The following is a 19,832-nucleotide window of genomic DNA, read 5'->3' on the forward strand; positions in this document are numbered from 1 at the left end:
TTCTTTGAAAAACCTCATGCTTAAGGGAAAATGTACTGTCATCTTTAGACAGGGCAAAAGTTTCCTGAGTCACCATCTGGTGAAAGAAAGTACTGTTCTTAACAGACTGGGCAAAATCCCTATCAATGTCTTACTCATCACCAAGTTATGAAAAAGCAAGTGTATTGTGAAATTGCAAGGCCTACAATTGGACTGTATGGAAAACTCAAGGGGGAGACTGTGGGGGGTGGGGTGCAAGTTGAATTAACATTTGAGGAAGTTTTAAGGCCTTGCATAGATGGCTGTGTGAAAGTTGGCAGGTGAAAAGACTTGATAACTCCCCAAGCTATATTCAGGAGGGCACAACAAAGAACCTTTCTGGGATTACAAAGGCCTCCAGTCACAGCAAGGTAACTGGGAGGGTGAAAACTAGAAGGGAGATCAAATCAACATTTCAGCGTCATCAAAATGAATTAATACCTTATACTACAATTTAATAAGAAGGAACAACACCACTGTAATTTGTAGCCATCTATAGCATATTGTTAAGAAATGTTCATCCCAATTCCAAATAATTGACTTTTGTTGAGGAAGGTTTCCCGATTGTTGGTTTAATCCAAAATCTACACACTTTTTGTAGCAAGTAAGAAATAAAATGCAAGTTCACCCCCATATCTAATGAATGGACCTGATCAATAAAGCCAAAGGAATTAAGTTGTTTCTGATGTTTGGCCCATTATGATTCTAAACCAAATATATCACATTTAATTAAGGCTACACCAGTTTTCCCAGTAGTGATGTATGGAAGTAAGAGCTGGACCATAAAGAAGGCTGATCGCTGAAGAATTTATGCTTTTGAATTATGGTGCTGGAGGAGACTCAAACCTATCCATTCTGAAGGAAATCAGCCCTGAGTGCTCACTGGAAGGACAGATCCAGAAGCTGAGGCACCAATACTTTGGCCACCTCACAAGAAGAGAAGACTCCCTGGAAAAGACCCTGATGTTGGGAAAGATGGAGGGCACAAGGAGAAGGGGACGACAGAGGACGAGAGGGTTGGACAGTGTTCTCGAAACCACCAACATGAGTCTGACCAAACTGCAGGAGGCAGTGGAAGACGAGTGCCTGGCGTGCTCTGGACCATGGGGTCACGAAGAGTCAGACACGACTAAAGGACTAAACAACAACACGCCAGCTATTGACTAATTTTGATTTTTAGGCCAACGAGCGGTACCTGATAGTATCTGTAGTTCAGAAAGCTTGTATTTTGAAGAAGGAGGTCTCACTGGATGATGCACTCTTCCCTCTTGAGAGCGACCTTTAAGAACAAGTTTTCAAATCAAGTGTGAACATTTGTGCTTCTACTTCTACATTTCTCACTCTTTGTTCTACTGTAGTTATTGTTCAACTTTAGAGAGGGGGAAATAACAAAACTGAACGGTGTAAATACAACTACCAGCATGCTCATTTAACCTTTTGTTGCCACCCTCTTAGACCCACTGCTATTCCCTCTGAAAACGCTACCTGTTCAGATGGAAGACTGAACAGCTTAAATGATGCTTGGGTTTTTATGTTGTTGGGGGTCTCAGTGTGTGAGGCAGAAAAGAGTTAATTTCTTAACAACCCCCCCCCCCAAACTGGAGAGCGGGAGGTGCCTGTGAGCTGTGGGAGGTCTGTGGGCAGTGGATTCCCAGCTCTGTTTCAAATATATTCAGATAGTGTACATCTGTAGGACAAATATATCCCTTTCTGCTGATGCTGGAGTTGCATTATGTTCCAACATTTTTAACTAGAGAATGTGAAACAAACAAATACAATCCTTAACTCCTCAATATAAGTACCCCAAAAATGCTTTCCTACCATATATCTGCTTCAAGGTGGATGGCTTCTGTGTAGAGTTTAAACCTGAGTTGCTTTTGTTCGTGGACTTGAGGTTTTTGCTGGAGGAAATGGATTTCAAAGGGGTTTGGTTCAGCTGCTTGCTCCACACAACCTCAATGCAAAAGGCAGCTGTTTCTTGTTGCCACTTGTCTTCATTGTCCTTGCACAGCCGCTTGACACTAAAAAGCTGAAGAAACTGTCGCCTTAACTGGTAGCTGGAAGAAGAAAAGAAAGAGGAATGCTCATTTTTAAGTGTCCTCTTATCAACCCTAAAGTTTCCCATAAACCTCTTCACTTCATTATTAACTGGGGAAACAAAATTTCCCCTTAATTGGATCACTTCTGTGGGACAAAGAGGTTTCTTCAGCAAAGGAAGGTTTGAGTTAAATAATAATATCCATTAATTTGACATACCTAACATCAAACTTAAAGCTTGCCAGGCACGTATTTATGTTTTGTCCCAATCCATAAAAGGGGAAAAACTCAATCAGACTAACAGCCTAGCAGGTCCCACCTCCTGAGGGTCTTTTTGGGGGGGGCATGCTGCGGTCTTCTCCCAGACCTTTGAGCTACAATCTATTGGGTGATTCAGGTTTTGAACCAAGTTTGTGCCATAAGAAGCCTGTTAGTCTTTAAAAGTGCCATAACATGACTTGGGTTGTTTTTCTTTAAATAGTATTATTTCGGTTTTGTTGATGCTCATAAATCTCTGCTAATTATGTTTAGTAATAGAAATAAATGCCACCTTACTCGGTTGTTATACCACACACTGGGTCTACTACATCTTCATTGAGCTACCTACTGTGTCTTTCACCAGCAGTTCATGAGCATACACACAGGTCCCACTTTCTGAGCACAATGCACTCCCAGGAAATAATTTGCTAGGCAGGCATTCACGTAACAAGCTGGCAATTTCCATTATTCCCCATGGGGAAATGGCTGCAGCCAACCAGCAACAGAGACAACAAGATATTGGACAGATCCCAGTGCCTGAACTAACTTGCAGGAGGCAAGTCTGAAGAACGTAGGCAGACAATTGCGATGAGGGAAGTTTTAGGCATGACAGACAAAATTAAAACTGACAAATCAATGGATGTGGACAGCATCCACCTGAAAGTTCTTTAAGAACTCAAATATGAAATTGCTGATGTATGTAACTTGTCCCCCAGATCCAACCTCCATACCCGAGGGCTAGAAAGTAGCCAACATAACAAGGAGGGGATCCTGGGGGATACTGGAAATATAGGCCATATAGCTTAACATCTGTTCTGGCAACACTGGTTGAAAGTATTGTTAAACATAAAATAACCAAGCATATAGAAGACCAAGTCTTGCTGAAGCAAAAACCAGCATGGCTTCTTGCAAGGGCAAGTCCTGTCTCAAAAACATATTAGACGCATGTTCCCCTTTCACGTGATATCTGAAAACATGGAAAGAGGATATTTGAGACATGTATTCTTCACTGACATGTCCTTTTAATACATGAAGTGGCTAGAGGATGAAAAGAGACGCACTAATGCATCCGGCATAGCGGCTTATTTTCCTACTGAATAGGCCTCCGTCTACTGCCCTTGATACATCAACTGCAAACTTGGCTTCATGTTGATCAAAGAATGCCAGAACTTCAAGTATAGCCACAACTGTATAGGACTTGATGAAATGAGAAGTGGTAATTAAAATGATATCAGTTAAACAAGAAGAAATAGCCAAGTGTCCCCTCATTTTGAGTTTCGTAAGCTGGTTATTGTTCAACATTCTATGTTGCTTTTTCTGCTTTCTTTCTCTGATGGTGTATTTTAGTGTGTACTCTTTATTTTATGTTTTGGTTGGTTGCCTTCATTTTGTGTTCTGTATCCTATATCTATACTGATGAAGGGTCAAAAATATTTGTAATAAAGCAAAATAAATGAATACCTTCTCCAAGCCCGTTGAATAATTTCAGCAGCACAGTTCTTCTTCTGGAAGAGCTCCTTCCTTGCCCTTTCCTTCTCAATTACTTGCTTCAAGACCTCTGAGGGGACAGGTTCGGTAGCTGGGCTCTTGCAATGAAGAAAGTGCAATTGATGTTCTGAATTCCTGGGTGCCGTTAGAACTTGCCTGCTGGTTTTTGCACTGTCTGCACGGCCATTGTCCAGTGCCCGTCTGCTGGGCGTTAGCTTTGCAGTCCTTGCATCATTGACCAGCAAAGGACAGACTTTGTTATTTGCCACCTTGCCAGTTTGTGTAACAGCAGCACTTGAAAGGTCCTTTCTGATATTCACACCTCTCACTTTGGCACTCCCAGGTGTGCTGAACCCAGCTCGGGACCATTTCTCATCATCTTTGCTTTTTGCCTTCTGCTGCTGTGGGGTGCCTTTAAGGGCCATCTCAGCGTGTCTTGAATTCCTTGTGCTTTCATCAGTGCATTTACTGTTCTGAACCCAAACTCCTGTTTCTTCACCATGGTCTATACTGTTGTTTAATGACTGACTTGGATTTTCTGATCTTTCCCCAGAAGGGGCAGCTTTAGCACTAGAGTCATGCCTTTTCCTGGTGGCATTTGCTCTCACAGCAGGCTCCTTGTGCTTTTTACCATTCTTGCTTGAGCTAGCAGATACAACTGGATGCCCATCATTTTCTCTACTGGAACGGGAAGGGGCACAGACAGCCTTGCATTTTCTGTTTTCCCTGGTTACCTCTTGGGAGACAAAGATAAATAATAATTTAAACAATTCTAATTTCCTAAAAGCAGTTTGTCAGATTGACAAATACTGAGACACAATACAGTTAGGATAAATGTACAAGCTTAATTGTATTCAAGGGGAATCATTTTTGGAAGTCAAGGTAGGGGACCCAGTTTTAAAATTAAACCATTGTTTAAACGTTTCATAACTAACTGAAATAAAAAGACCATGGAAGTTAGAGAAAACATTCAAAAGGTTAAAACTGTTTTATGTACAGCTTTCTGCTAAGAATTTAATTCATGCTCAGATCTAATAGTTCATGGAACAGAGTGCATTATCAAAACTATTCAATACAGAACTTATTCATGCAATCACATATTCTCCTTATTCTATTCAATAAGAGCTTAGGAAATGTAATTATAGTTTAATTAATTATATAATTAATTAAACAATTATGTAATTGTTATGGCAGTTATTGAGCATATACATACAAAGTTTCCTAGTCAAATATCACCCCCTGGCTTGTATCACCCCCAATAAAGGGACATCCTTTGCAAGGGAAGCTCACAAAATTATGGAAAGGAAATCCATTCTTCTGGAGATGGCAGGAGTGAATTTCACCCTCTTTTGATAGTAAGGTAGCAAAGCAATGAAACGGAAGTCTTGAAACCGGAGACTAACTACCCATGACACTCTGAGCTCTTAGCAGGCACCTTGCTGGAGTGGGGGACCTGTAGGCCTGCTCTCTGCTGTGCTGCAACACAAGCGCTGCAGAAGACCAGGGGATGGCATTGCACTGGTCAGGTGACACAACAGCCCAATCATTTTTCAGCTGATCCTATAAAGCAGTGGACTCTGCCCATGGGCATAGCCAAGGGGGGCTTGGGGGTGTCAGCCCCCCTAAATAAAGTAAATCAATAAAAATACTTAACTGATGCTCTCTCCCCCACCCCACAACATAAAGCCTGCCTCCCCTAACAAATTTTGGCTACACCCATGAGCCGACCCTAATCCTGAGCCTCAACAACTCACTGGCCTGACAGTGACTGAGCTGCTCTTAGACTGCCCATCCCTTACTCAATGGCAACCAGCCCTTATCAATGGGAGGCCCAGAGGATGGCAACATTGGAACCAGCCTTTTTTGTGGTGGCTCCCCACTTGTGGACAGCTCTCCCCACCTTCAGTGCATATCTTTAGGCACCAGGCAAAAAACATTCCTCTTCCCCCTTTGGCTGATTATCTATGGCCTTCTTATGTGTCTGGGGTGGCGTGTCGTTTGTTGGTGATGTTATATTATGGATTTTGTGTTTTTATACTGTAAACAACCCTATGATCTTCAGAAGAAGGGCAGTATATGGTGATTTGTTAATTATTCTATATGATTATGCTGTACTTGTGATGTTCTATTATTTTCTATCATGCTATTATTATTTATTGCTTGTAAGCCGCTTTGGGATTGATTTGAATGAAAAGCAGCAAAGAAATATAATGAAACAAATCAAATATATACATTTAATAAACAAACAACAAACAACAACCAACAACAACAACAACAACACAACAACACTGAGATTACAAACCCATTTCCTTTTTTTGATCTTCGCCAAACAGCTCTTCAGAGTGACATTTGTTCCTGCCAGTCACTTTGTTTGGCAAGGACTGTGGCTGAGTTTCTCTTGACTTTCCCGTTTGGGTTTGACACAGGTTGCCAGAGGGAGGCCTTTTACCAAGGGCATCATCCCCTGGCTGGATGCAGCCTTGCGCAGTCTGAAGTCTCAAGGGACTCTTCTCTGTCTCAGAAGTGAACTGCTGCTGATCCTGGCGCTTGTTGGACTTGGAGTTCCGCATTTCTTTCTGAAGTTCTGTGGCTTTCCTTCTGTTTTCTTCCTCACGTTTCCTATAAGCAATAGTTTATACTGTTAACAATTCATTAAAATTGTCTGAAGCACAGGACAGTATTTAAACTGAAAGGCACTCCTGGAAACATGAGAATTTACAACAAACAAACAAGAATCCTCTAGTGGATTAACAACCCTGTACAGCAGTTTAGCATGAAAATTGTAATACTGAAAACACACTATTGAATTACAAGAAAAAAACTAAAGGGCCTTACACATCTGACCTTCCCTGACCCGACTTGCCCCCTAACCAGTAAGAAAATTATGAAGGGCCAGGAGCAATGCAGGAAAAGAAAGAGATTTATCCTTTTTAAAAAGAATCCTGGAAAAGGAGAGAGAAGGTGCACGATTGCTCCTCTGTCCTCACTTCAACACTGCTGCTGAGAACTCAGCAGGAAGCTGGATGGAAAAGATCCATTTGGTTCTCACCATCAGCTTGAGAGCATTTGTAACATTGGGTGAGGGGCGCGGGTGGCGCTGTGGGCTAAACCACAGAGCGTAGGGCTTGCTGATCAGAAGGTTGGCGGTTTGAATCCCCACAATGGGGTGAGCTCCCATTGCTCGGTCCCTGCTCCTGCCAACCTAGCAGTTCGAAAGCACATTAAAGTGCATGTAGATAAATAGATGTACCGCTGTGGCGTGAAGGTAAACGGCATTTCCATGCACTGCTCTTGTTCGCCAGAAGCGGCTTTGTCATGCTGGCCACATGACCCGGAAGCTGTACGCCAGCTCCCTCGGCCAGTAACGCGAGATGAGCACTGCAACCCCAGAGTCGGACATGACTGGACCTAATGGTCAGGGGTCCCTTTACCTTTTTAACATTGGGTGACTGTTTCTCAGCCCCCTGGCATGTTGTGCTTTCAGGTGCCACTAAAGTGCCATCTTGTTCTCAATGCTATTTAACATCTATATGAAACAGTCATTAGGAAACTTGGAAGACAATATCAGCCTTGTTCTCTGTATCATCTGAGTCTGTTGTGTTGATGCAGGTTCTGGAGCAGTAATCCAGTGGTGGGCTGGATCAGAGCCAGTAAACGGAAGGTGAATCTTTTGGGTGGGTGGTTCCTGTGTCTGTGAATTAGGCACTTTGCCTATTGTGGATGGGGTTATTATCCTTCTGCGGGAACAGTTTGGGGGGTGGCAATAACCAGAAAGAGGGCCTTTTCTCTGGTAGCACTCACATTCTGGAACACACCCACCCACCCACACCCACACACCACGCTTCAGACAAAAAGTACATAATTTGTAGCTCTTAAGTAAATTTTGATGACTTGACTGTATTCTGGTTTTCACTATATTGTATATTTTGAGGCTATTGTTTTATATATTACCCTACGTGGAGATGCTCGCATATAAATATTTTAATTAAAATAAATAAATAAATAAATAATGCACCATGACCAATAAAAATAGCTGCAGTAAAAATACTATAAAATGGACAAGTGGTAGTATCATGTGGCCCTGATATTTTAAACTTTTAATGCTGCAACATGGGTTGTAGACTGTTGATAAATGACAGGCTAGTTATGTGGCATGCCTTTATCGGTTCTTGTGATTCAAAAGTAACAGCAAGAGGTGACGTTTCAGTACAAGGTGTCAAGGAAAAGCCCAAATTTTATCTGTCATTGCTATCTTATCAAGCAGCTGATTGGGTGCATGAAAAGCTGCTGGTGGAGCCACAGACTGTACTCTGGGCAGGTTGAGGCACTTCAACATTCAGCCTTTGGCACTGACAGAAGTAGCTCACTCTCAAATAATAATATCACCAAACAGAAAGCATATGGGTATCTGTCTTGTACCCAGTATAGATCTGTCTGCCTTTTTTGATCTGATAAATTAGGCCTTGCTATTCACAGCACAATTATTTTCTTCTCTTTCAAGAGGCACACAGACGAGGGCTCCCCTCATCATTCTATAAAAGAAACAAGACAGGCAAGGTACATTCAGCTGCAGTAGAAGCCTTAGCCTTGTCACTCCGTAGCCCATCTGGCAAGCTGGCTAACAGAGCAATTCAACACAACGAAGAGTCACATGGCTTCTTAAAGACCACAAATAATTAGTATTTTGCAACAAGCTTTTGTGAGCTAGAGCCTCTTTAACAGAAGCATGAAACGCAAAATAGTAACCTCAGTCGAGGTGTGTGTTTATGATATTCTCTCTCTCTCTCTCTCTCATCTCCATACCCCCACCCTCATCTACATATGTACACACAACCAAGCAATTATTATGGTGGTTTGTGCGGAGGAATGATCAAGTAGGCCCAATGCAAGAAATAGCTGTAGTAGATATGTCACATTACTGTGCAGGTCATCATTAATAAGATACCCAATCAGACTGGCATGACGCACTCCCAGGGCTAGAGGCCACTGCTGCTGAACTGGAAAAAGATTATAGCCCTATTGGGGCATTCTGTTTGCTCATGTGTAACTATGGAAGGATGAGTGGGAGAATATTGCCTATCGTGTGGCCCTGATCATTACCCAATTTATATGCCCACAGGTCTCAGGGCAAAGATCTGGAGAGCCTCCTGTCAGGGCGAACAAAGCATGAACGGTACACAGGGTAGGGCAAACCGACCATACGGTGCATGCACGGCGCCGCTATGTACGGCGCATGCGTGCACTATCCATACGGCGGCAGGATCGCCTGCTCACGGCTGCAGCTGCTGCCACCCGTACGGGCAGTTTGCTGACAGCGCTGCAAACATCTGTGTGGCTGTGCTCGCTCCCTCTGCCTCATGCGCCCAGCCCTTTGCCCCGCTCCATCAGAAGAGTCAGGCGTCGGGTGTGCAAGAGAGGGAGAGCCGAGAAGGTCGCTCTCTCTTTCCTCTCTCCGCCCACATGCGCTTCCCCCACCCCACCCCACTCTGAGACAGTGGCAGTGACTCTGAGGCAGTGGCGGTTAGATCAAGAGCAGATGCGGGCGGAGATGGTACGCCTCAGGGGGGCGGTGGCCTTTGCCACTGCTGCTGCCACCACACCGGCGGCTGCTGCTGCTCCTCCTGCCACCCCTCTGTCCTTGCTGTAGGGGTGAAGAAGCAGCAGCGGAGGGGTGTAGCCGCGAGCAGAGGATCCTTTATATGCGGCTGTGGCAGTGCGATGGCACCCCCGTGGGGTGCCCTATTATCACCCTGCCAGAGATGGTGCCAGGGGTGGTGCGCTCCTTCCGTTCCCCCTTTCCTACGCCACTGCTTCTAGTACCCATGAAGGTGCACTGGATGAATGAGAAGCCTGACTGTGCAAAGTTCTAAACTGTGTGGAGAACCTCCGCCTCTCTGCTTCAGACCTGAACCCTGAAACTCATGGAAGGCTACTGTAAATATCCAAAGTGGGTCACTCCTACTGTCTAGTGAGTCACAATACAACAGTATCCGTATCCAAATCTGTTAAAGAATTCTAACTCAACAGCTTCACGGAATTCAGATGCATTATTCCCAGCAAACTTTCCTTCATTGTTGCTGTCCTTGCCTAGTACATGGTGCTAGGGAAGCCAAAACGTAAGATGAATCTATTCGTGCAGATCTCCACCGGTTCAAAAGTCACCTCGTGGCAAAAGAAAATGTGGGAATATGCCTAATGTCCACAATCCAATATTACAGATAACAGAACAACCTTAAGTCAGAGTGAAGACTAATAACGAGTAAAAATACTTATTATTAAAATTAATAAAATGTACAAGTAACATACATAGGTGCAGTTATTTCAAAAGTTGATGTTATTTATTAGTTTGTTAATATTATTTTACTCCCCATTCCTAAAGCGTTCTATTCCACTAATTCTACAGAGACATTCCTTTTAAACCATTCCATTATTTGCTGCTGTAGCTTTTAACTTGCTTCTTGTTGTCTCTTCCTTATGCCTATCCATAAAGTAATGAATCCAGAGCCAAAGGGAGAAATCCTACAGGAAAAAGCAACAGCAGAAATAGCAGACTTTCTGTACAATGGCATTCAGGGAATAATTTCATTTTAAAGAGGTTATTTGTTTGGGGGGGGTTTGCACACATGCGCCACTTACTTGGCAGCGGCATCCTTCCTCAGCTGTTCGTGCTTCATTAAAAGATTTTTCCTGTCTTGGAAAGCTTTCCTAACTTTGTATCCTTTATAGACGGCCTGGATTTTTACAGCTGCAATGTCCTGTATGGCAGCTATGGATAGCGCACTGTGCTCCAGCATGAACTGAATTACTTCATGGTGAGCTCCCAGCAAGGCGTAATCAAGTGGCGTGTACCTAAAAGTAATAAAACATTAGTACATATTTGAACCACGGGACAAGGAAATATTGTCATTAACGAAACGAAACAAAAAAACAGTTTCCCAAACAGTACATCGGCGCCACTGCTTGGTTGGATTCGGAATATTGTAGTATTATATTGAATTATGGTGCTGGAGGAGACTCTTGAGAGTCCCATGGACTGCAAGAAGATCAAACCTATCCATTCTCAAAGAAATCAGCTAGACAGATCCTGAAGTTGAGGCTCCAGTACTTTGGCCACCTCATGAGAAGAGATGACTCCCTGGAAAAGACCCTGATGTTGGGAAAGATGGAGGGCACAAGGAGAAGGGGACGACAGAGGACGAGATGGTTGGACAGTGTTCTCGAAGCTACTAACATGAGTTTGGGCAAACTGCGAGAGGCAGTGAAGGATAGGCGTGCCTGGCGTGCTCTGGTCCATGGGGTCACGAAGAGTCGGACACGACCTGAACGATCTGAACAACAACAACAAGTATTATATGTTTAATTATGCTAATCTGATGTTGCTTGCACTTGTGAGGTGAAGAGCAGGGGAAATGATTCGCTGACAGAACAAGGAAGGAGGGCAACTGGTGTTGCAATTTCCTTGCTTCCTCTGGCAGAGAAATTGACGGTGGTGCAGCAGGGGTGTATGGGCAGGTGGGATCAGGTCTCTCCTTGCCATGTATTTGGGGCAAAGGCTGGAAAGGGGCTTCCAACTGCCATCAGCTGTAGCAGCTGCTGGAACCAGAGGCCACTACATCTTCAAACCATGTGGTCCGTCATTAAATGGCAGCATAAACATTCCCCAAAGTACTAAACTGTATTTTCCCACAGCCAAGGTCAGCAGCACCCACAGTACAACATTATAAATCAGTGCAGGTGCAAATGAATAATCAAGAGCCATTACATCTTCACTAGCCTCCAGCTTTTACAGCCTGCTTTTCAAGGCTAGCTTTCTCCAAATGGACAGAATAGTATCATTTTATTCTATAGCAGCAGATAAAAAAGAAGAATATGAATCCAGAGGTTTCAGCCTAATACACTTCAGAGTAAGTCACATTGAAGTCAATGGGACTTATATCTGAATAGACATGTATAGGATTGTGCTGTGAATGCCCAAATGCTTTGAAACTTTGAAAAGAAGGGTTGAGAACTTCAAGAGCAGCTGTGATTTAAAAGTAGGCATTTATAATATTATTATTATTATTATTATTATTATTATTATTATTATTATTATATTATATTATTTGTATCCCACTATCTGACTGGGTTGCTCCAAAGAAGTAGATAAAATGATTCCAATCGATACGAGACACTTTTATTAAATCATTGTCTGCCGCCACAGTACTCAGGAAGTGCCAACCAAGGAATCTTTTCAACTGACAAGGAGTCTTCTTCATAAGGATCCTGAATGATCCGTTGGAACCCTCAGCAGCCTGTTGTGTCTGGCACCTTAAGGGTAAGATCACTACCATCCACTTGAATCTGGAGTCCTAATGGAATTCAGCAGAAAAACAGGATATTTCCTTAGCTCCATTTTGTACTGCTGCTTGAACGGTTTCCCAGTTATTGCAGCCTAAAAAGATTAGTGTTGGTGTAATCCTAAGGGGATACTTCTGTACCAGAGTCAGTAGGGACTGTGGACTCTGAGCTTTCCTTTTAAAAGAATATCTGCAGGCCTTAATAGAATCAAGTTATGCGGCAAAATGCCCCGGCACCTTTCCAAGCAATTGCATTGTAAGAGCTTGAGCGCAACGGGTGATGGCCGACTATAACATCCGCTCCGACCCTCACGGGGTAATTAGAGCCGAGATGGGAGTAATCAGCCTCCAAGTCTTCCAGGGATTATGGGAAGACAACTGCCTCACCCGCAGATGCCCATTAACTCGGCTCCAAAATCCGATGGAAGGAGGGGTCCGGGGGGCCAGGGAGGATAGCCCCCGAGAGGGTTTGGCACTCCTGGAAGCTACCCCACTAGCGCACAAGTTCCAATTCTTAAAATGAAAAAATTGGATTATAAGAGGATTTGGACATGCTTCAAACAGGGAGGAGGAAAATATTCTGCTGAAACAATCCAGCCACTGAGGTGCCAAAAAGGGGAAGAAGATTCAACTTTCAACTTGGTATGTGGGAACGGAACGGAAAGGGTGGGGGGAGCCCTTCTGCTTTGTTATGGTACTTTGTTTATTACATTATATTAATGGACAAATCCCCCCCTAGAAGAACCCAGCCTTTATAGAATCAAAGTTGTATTGTAAGAGCATTGTAAGAGCCTGCTCCTGTCTTTCATTGTTTTCAGCCAATGAGAAAAGTCAAGAGTGCGACTGATGAGTGCTAAAGAGTAATTTAGAGATGTCAGCCTAAGGGAAGACCCCAAAGCCATGTGATCCAGGAAGTCCCTAGGGAAGCTGTTTGGGGTGTTTTGGTGGCATCTCTCTCTAGAGATTTCTCTGGATTCAGAGAATGGGGAAAAGACTGGTTCATTTGAAAGGTTTCATGGCTAATTTTGAACTTATTATTGCTTTTCTTACGGAGATGAGAATATTGCCCAGAGAAAACACTTAAGAAATCCAGGATTTTTATGTAATGTGCAAGTAGCATGTCCATCGAAAAGCAAAAGGTTGTAGCAGGCTCTTTTTCTTGGAAAAAAATCTTGTTTCCCACCCTCAAGTATGTAAACATTAAAATACAATTGCCTTACAAATGCGAATAAAATCCACCATTTGGAGGGGTATTGTGGTTGAGAAAGCATAGGTCATGTAAGCCCTGAAAAGTAGCTTAGTGTTTCTGTATTATTACTGCAGGAAACTGCATTTATAATATGTTAATCCAAATAGACATGGTTACAGCAGATGGTTTAAGGTGGATGTGGGAAGGTGATGGGCAGATAAATATCAATGAAGAGGTGTGGACCTCAATGCGGAGGGAATTTTATTTGAAATCAGTCTTGGCCTTGAGGAGAGGGACAGTAATAATGGTGATATGCCATTTTTGAAATAATGCAAAAATGGCATATCACCATGGGCGTACCCAGGGGGGGCAGATGCCCCCCCTAAAAGCAAGTGCCCCCCCCAGAAGCAAAAATGATCGGTGACCGTCGCCGGGCGACAGGAACCGCAGCCCTGGCTGGGACCAGATCGCTGGTTCCAAGCCCGTCTCAGCATAGAGCGACTGGTGCAAGGCGCCAGGGCGCCACGGGTCTGGAGGGCGCCTCAGCCCGCTCGCCCCGCCGTGGAGAGCGCCTCCACACCTCCAGCCCGCCGGCAGCGCCCTCCGGCTGCCCGGCAGAGCGCGTGGAGCGCCGAGATGGCCGCGCCTCACCAGGGCTCCTGATAGCGCTTAAAGCCTCGCTGGCTGGCCAGGCTCCGCACTCCTTACCAGGCGGCTCTTTGCTCGGTTGGGATAGTTTGCTGCGGTCAGCACGGTGCCTTAAAACCCGCCTCCCAGCAAGACGGGGCGGCCCGGAGGGCGGAGACTCAGAGCTGGACCTCCCCCCGCCCCGCCCCCTCCTTTTCCGTGCTGAAATGTCCACAACCTGAAAGGCCATGCTTGCCCCCCCCCCCTAGTTTTGATTCTGGGTACGTTCCCTGCATATCACACTGGTATGGGTACGCCCTCCTCCTCACTAAACTGTTGCAGAGGGTGTGAAATGTTAGATTCTAATCAACACATTGTAGTGGCCGTGGAAAAGTGGCTCAGTCCGGGAGGAAGTATTTGTCCAATTAAAAGCTGGACAAAATGTATCTAAATATCCAGCTGGCTTTCCTCAATCTTTTTCATGGAGACAGCATTAAATTACAGTTTAAACCTTTAATGAATTCCCTTCTACTAGCAGCCAGGCTTATTAATAACAAGATACTGGAATAAATTAGAATAACAGAATTGTACAGTTGGAAGGTACCCCGAGGATCATCTAGACCAGCCCTGTGCAATTCAGGAATCTTCTCTGACAAATTGGTACAACAAAGGACGGCAAATAGTACATGTGGAAAAATAAAATAATAACATAGAATTGACTCAAGATCTGAAAGCACAAGACTCCTTTAGAACTGTATGGAACAGCTTTATCATGTACACGGATAAAAATGAAAATAGAGGACTTCCCTCACATTATAAAACATTCTGGTTAACTTGAACTGTTTATCGCCTTCTGTATAAACAGTAGTTTGGGATAAGAACTTGTGTTATTTGGCTGTTAAATTGTACAATTAGAAAACATTACAAAGCCAATGAGGATTCATTGGCTATGGAATGTGTGTGGGGTGTGTGTGTGCAAACTGGTGTGTGTGTGTGTGTGTGTAATTACTGGGGTCTTCAACAAAAGCCCTCCATAGTATTTTCCTGTTGTGCTGAATATATATGTAATATTTATATACATTTACATTTATTTTAAAGTTTACTCAATAAAAGCTGTTTCCTGCACACATTTTGCGCAAGTCCAATCGTCTTGACAATAGCCAGTACCCATTCCATACATTTATACAAACAGGATGCACAACAGTCATGCAAGGCAAAGGTGTCTACAAGCTTAAAGCTACCTGCTACAGACAAAACAAATCCATACATGATACATCAATTTGAACTGTTAGTGTCAGTGCACAAGATGGTCAAATTAAAGTTCTTCCTGATGGTAACCAGGAAGGACACAATACAGGAAAATACAGAAGAAAAGAGACAAAGCCAACCAAATTGGACTTGCCACATGGTGATTGGCTGATAGTCAGATCAGAGTGTCTCAAACTGAAATGCCAATAGAAATTATAAGACAAAGAAGAGAGCACAAAGAGATTTGAATGTCAAGATCCAAGTTAAGTCTTGGAATGGCTTCTTCTGAAAAACAACATCTATAAACATTTATATTTGTTTATAAATATTACAGCTGTCTAGTTCAATTAATAGTTTTTAAAGTTCCAATCTAAAATGTGGTCAATTAATTTTATCACAGTACAGGTCTGCTTAGCCCTCTTTTTTATCATTAATCACACTGCTTCCAGGAGAATATTTTGCATATGAAAGGTTACTCATGGAATCTCAACTTGCATAACATGACTTTAAAATCTAAGAATCAGGCTGTCAATCGTCATATTGGGATGCTTTACATAATTTGTGCAAATACAGTTCTCACCCCAAAACCCAGGGAAAACAGCAAGGATCTGAAGGACCCAAGGCAGTTCTGGTCCCTCAATAGACCCCCAAATTGGAGAGAAGTTGAGACTCACTCCTATCCAAGTACCTCCCTCCATTTTATCTCCCATTGATTCTCCAATTGAATTCTCTTCTCCAATGGAAGAGGAAACATTAAAAAAAAAAATCATGAGGGGCAAAATTCAAATCAGTGGCTTCCTAATCTGCAATAATGCTACACCACCTTGCATTAAACAAACAAGAAGAAGGAACATAAAGATAGTAGACAAATTATTCAATACCTTTCTTCGTTGTTCTCCATATGGTTAGGAAAAGCACCAAATCCCAGCAACAACTTTATAGCATCAAGGTAACCATTGTTGCACAACCAATGTAATGCTGTCCTTCCCTATAATCAGTAGGGCAGATGAAAAGTATGTAAAATAATTGCTTTACATTCTGAGACTTCAGTGCAAATATAAAAATTATCTGTCGGTACGTCAGCGCTATAGCAAACATTCAAATCACACTATTTTGAATATATATACAGGTGAAACTCGAAAAATTAGAATATCGTGGAAAAGTCCATTTATGTAAGTAATTGTTTTCATTAGCTACTGGAGTTTAATATATGAGATAGACTCATGACATGCAAAGCGAGATATGTCAAGCCTTTGCTTGTTATAACTGTGATGATTATGGGGTACAGCTGATGAAAACCCCAAAGTTGAAATTGTTAATTTGGGATTCTCATCAGCTGTACGCCATAATCATCACAATTATAACAAATAAAGGCTTGACATATCTCGCTTTGCATGTCATGAGTCTATCTCATATATTAGTTTCACCTTTTAAGTTGAATTACTGAAAGAAATGAACGTTTCCACAATATTCTAATTTTTCAAGTTTCACCTGTAAAACCAGGGCCAGCCCAAGACATTTTGCCACCCGAGGAGTATCAAAAAATGGACAACCTGGACAACCACTCCAGAAGAATACTATGGTTGAGGGTATCGAAAGCTGCTGAGAAGCTGGGGAGTATTAAAGAACACATTTTCCCAGTCTCTCTCCCAACAGACAATGAGAACTGCTGGTGCTAATTTCAAAGGATTATATTAATTGCAAACTGAATTATGTGCAAGTGGGTATCAATGATCTTCTAGCAGAAACCATCAGATTCTGGTGTGCTGAGCTCAGATGCTCTTCATCAGATGGTGCCTTTAAAATTAAAATATGTAACTAATTAAAAACTGAATATAATTCTTAGCTTGTCTAAATTGTTTTTTAAAAAACCTTCTCCTACTTATTATTAAAGGCAGTGCAATGATGGTGGGTTCAGGTGAGATCTCATGAGATTTCATGGAGTGCACATGATGTCACCAGAAACCACCACCACTGCCACTTCTCTGCCAGTGGGGTGGGTAGGGTGCCAATGGTGGTGGTGGGGGGTTGCTGCCTCTTGGGCTCTGCTGCCTGAGGTGGCTGCCTCAGCCTGCATCATGGGTGGGCCAGCCCTGCCTATATTGTGGCTGCAGCAACTAGGGGAAATATTGGCACAAACAAATGAAACTGCCCCTGGTCACTGAATGGCACTCATTCCATTTGTGTTTTCCACTACCATTTGCACATAATGTGAAGCATCCTTATCATTCTCATCCCAAGTCACTGGTGGTGGTGGCTAGGAAAATTCACTAGGAGGTTGCCTCAGTTCACGTGGCAAGTCCATCATGCAATGTTACAGTATGAGATGGGGACGGGAATCCCCAAGGGGATGCCATCTTTGGTCATATTCACATTTTGGTAACAACACAAAGACAAGTTATCTCTAACAGTGGTGAGAAAAAGCAAGATTCAATGGCACTGTTTTGATCTCATATTACAAAGGCACAAAAAAGGAGACATGTACCTCGTTATCTTGAATATTTGGATCTGCATTATTCTCCAACAGCACCACCATGCAATTAATGTAGCCTCCGTAGGCAGCACACTGCAATGGGGTTCTACCTGCATAATCCTGTACATTTGGATTTATTTTATTTTCTATCAATATCTGGCAAACATCAGGGTTTCCTCCCAGAGCTGCCCAGTGCAAGGGAGAGTGGCCATCTTGGTCAACCAAATCAACTCTTGCTCCTCCTGCAACAATAATAGATTTTTTGATTAGCCAATGCTGCATGCCACCTGATTCCAGCAGCAGCTTATAAAACTGTACAAAACACAGGAAATAGTCTAAAAGGAGTGCCACAATTCCACAGCAACACAGAATTCAGCTTCCTGAAAACACTGGTCTTACTTAAAACACAGACATGTTTCTAACCTACATGGGCTTGGAAGCTACTCTTGAAAGCATATGGGCAATACCTGCTGAAATTTCAGAGCCAGCAGAGTAGCTGAATGAGATTTCCAGAGGTTGGGGCTTCATAGCTCCTCTTCTTCTCCATGATTAGAAAAAATCAAAATTAACTAGGTAAATAGTAACAACTACAAAATAAGCTAAACTATCCATATTTCCTTGATTTATATAAAATTCAGTTTTTCTTGGTGAAGAATTTTTGATTGTATATGACTGTCAACTTCTTTTAGTAGAGTATACAGAGCTTTGCCTGTTGGCTCCAAAAATGCAACACTACATCTAACACAATGACAGAAGATCTGCCTATTTGTGCCCCATTAGACAAAGACCAGAAAAACGTTTTAGAATTAAAGAGTGCCTAACCAAAAAATACTGGCTGGAAGCCAATTCCAATACTATTTATGGGAGTTGATGGAGAGAGGGAGTTTTTCAGAAACAAATTCCAAAACTAGCTTTGGGTGAAGTTAAGGCTCAATGACAAACTGTCCCTCTCAGTTTTAAAACATGACATATAAATACAAATAGCCAATGAAAAGCTCAGAGGCAACGTCTTCCACATTAATCTAATGTTAACAATCTAAAGGATCAGCATAATCCCAATTTACCTCAAATGTAGCTTTAGGAAGTATTTTGGTGGAAGATCTAATTTTCCTGCCCTGATCTTTCAATGTAGATGCACGATAAATACCTTCTTTCACCTCTCTTCCTGTGCCAACTGGGGATTCACTTTCTTCTTGTCTGTCATTACTGTTTATTTCATTTCAAAAACCGAAGACAGCAGTGTTTCTATGAACAAGTCTATAAATGTGTCACAGCTGACCTTTAATAAGAGTCTGTATCACTTCTTTATGTCCCATCTCACAGGCGCGGAATAGGGGAGTGTGCTTCATGACGTCAGCAGCATCTACCTGGGAATCGTGTTTTAGCAGCAATTGCACGGTGCTGACATGGCCAGAAAGGGCAGCAGCATGCAATGCTGAAAGATGGACAAGAAACAGGGCATGTAAAAATTAGAGGAGAGCAATCAGAATTGTGAATGCAACAAAATTTAAACACCATGGCAAGAAGGGGTTATTTACGCTCACCTTCATCTATTTTTTAATCTATGCATACAGCCTATGCGTCCTTAATACTATCACTAAATAAATTGCACTAGCTAACAAAACAGTTTAAGTTACATTGGTGAAAAGAATCTGGTAATCGGGTTACTGGATGTTTAGAAAAAAAAGAAGTCTGGCAAAAATGCCACCTGCTGCAGGAACTTGGCTGCATGGTCTGACCCTACTGTACATTCCAGGTCCTGTTTTTCAGCACTACACTTGTGGAGCACAAGGCAGTAAACTACTCAACTGGTTGATGCATGAGATGTTTGCAACAATACATTTAAATAAAGGAGCAGCTATGTCAGCAAGGCCTGGTTTCTCCCCCTCCATCATTCATTCTGACGCAGGCAACTTGCTTCCAAGCCTCTGTTCAGTATTTCCTAGTAAGCTAATTTTTCTTGAAGGGAGTCACAGTGACTGAAGAGATTCTTCAGCCAGCTGGTCACAATGAAACCTTTGTTCCACCAACACTTAGATCCCTCTCCATTGTATACAGTGACGGCAAAGTTATAAAGCTGCCCCTGTGCTGCTCCTACGATACTAATCGACATTCTTTTCCCTTGGTATCATTTTGCTAGACAATAACAAATGTCTTG

General features: G+C 42.7%; 1 protein-coding gene across 4 annotated transcripts in view; it reads right to left on the minus strand.

Annotated features, from left to right (window-relative positions):
* INVS (inversin) overlaps nt 1–19,832 on the minus strand; it is a 60,530-nt gene that overhangs the window by 1,054 nt on the left and 39,644 nt on the right. For all 4 annotated transcript variants that reach the window (XM_033169542.1, XM_033169539.1, XM_033169540.1 and 1 more), the window contains 8 exons: nt 18,954–19,109; nt 17,687–17,916; nt 16,083–16,189; nt 10,438–10,650; nt 6,104–6,420; nt 3,775–4,537; nt 1,840–2,075; nt 1,214–1,297 (listed from right to left, as the gene is read on the minus strand). In XM_033169542.1, coding sequence (XP_033025433.1) covers nt 1,214–1,297; nt 1,840–2,075; nt 3,775–4,537; nt 6,104–6,420; nt 10,438–10,650; nt 16,083–16,189; nt 17,687–17,916; nt 18,954–19,109 — 2,106 coding nt within the window. The remainder of the gene's footprint in view (nt 1–1,213; nt 1,298–1,839; nt 2,076–3,774; nt 4,538–6,103; nt 6,421–10,437; nt 10,651–16,082; nt 16,190–17,686; nt 17,917–18,953; nt 19,110–19,832) is intronic.

Source organism: Lacerta agilis, chromosome 14, assembly GCF_009819535.1.
Source record: "Lacerta agilis isolate rLacAgi1 chromosome 14, rLacAgi1.pri, whole genome shotgun sequence".
Lineage (NCBI taxonomy): Eukaryota > Metazoa > Chordata > Lepidosauria > Squamata > Lacertidae > Lacerta > Lacerta agilis.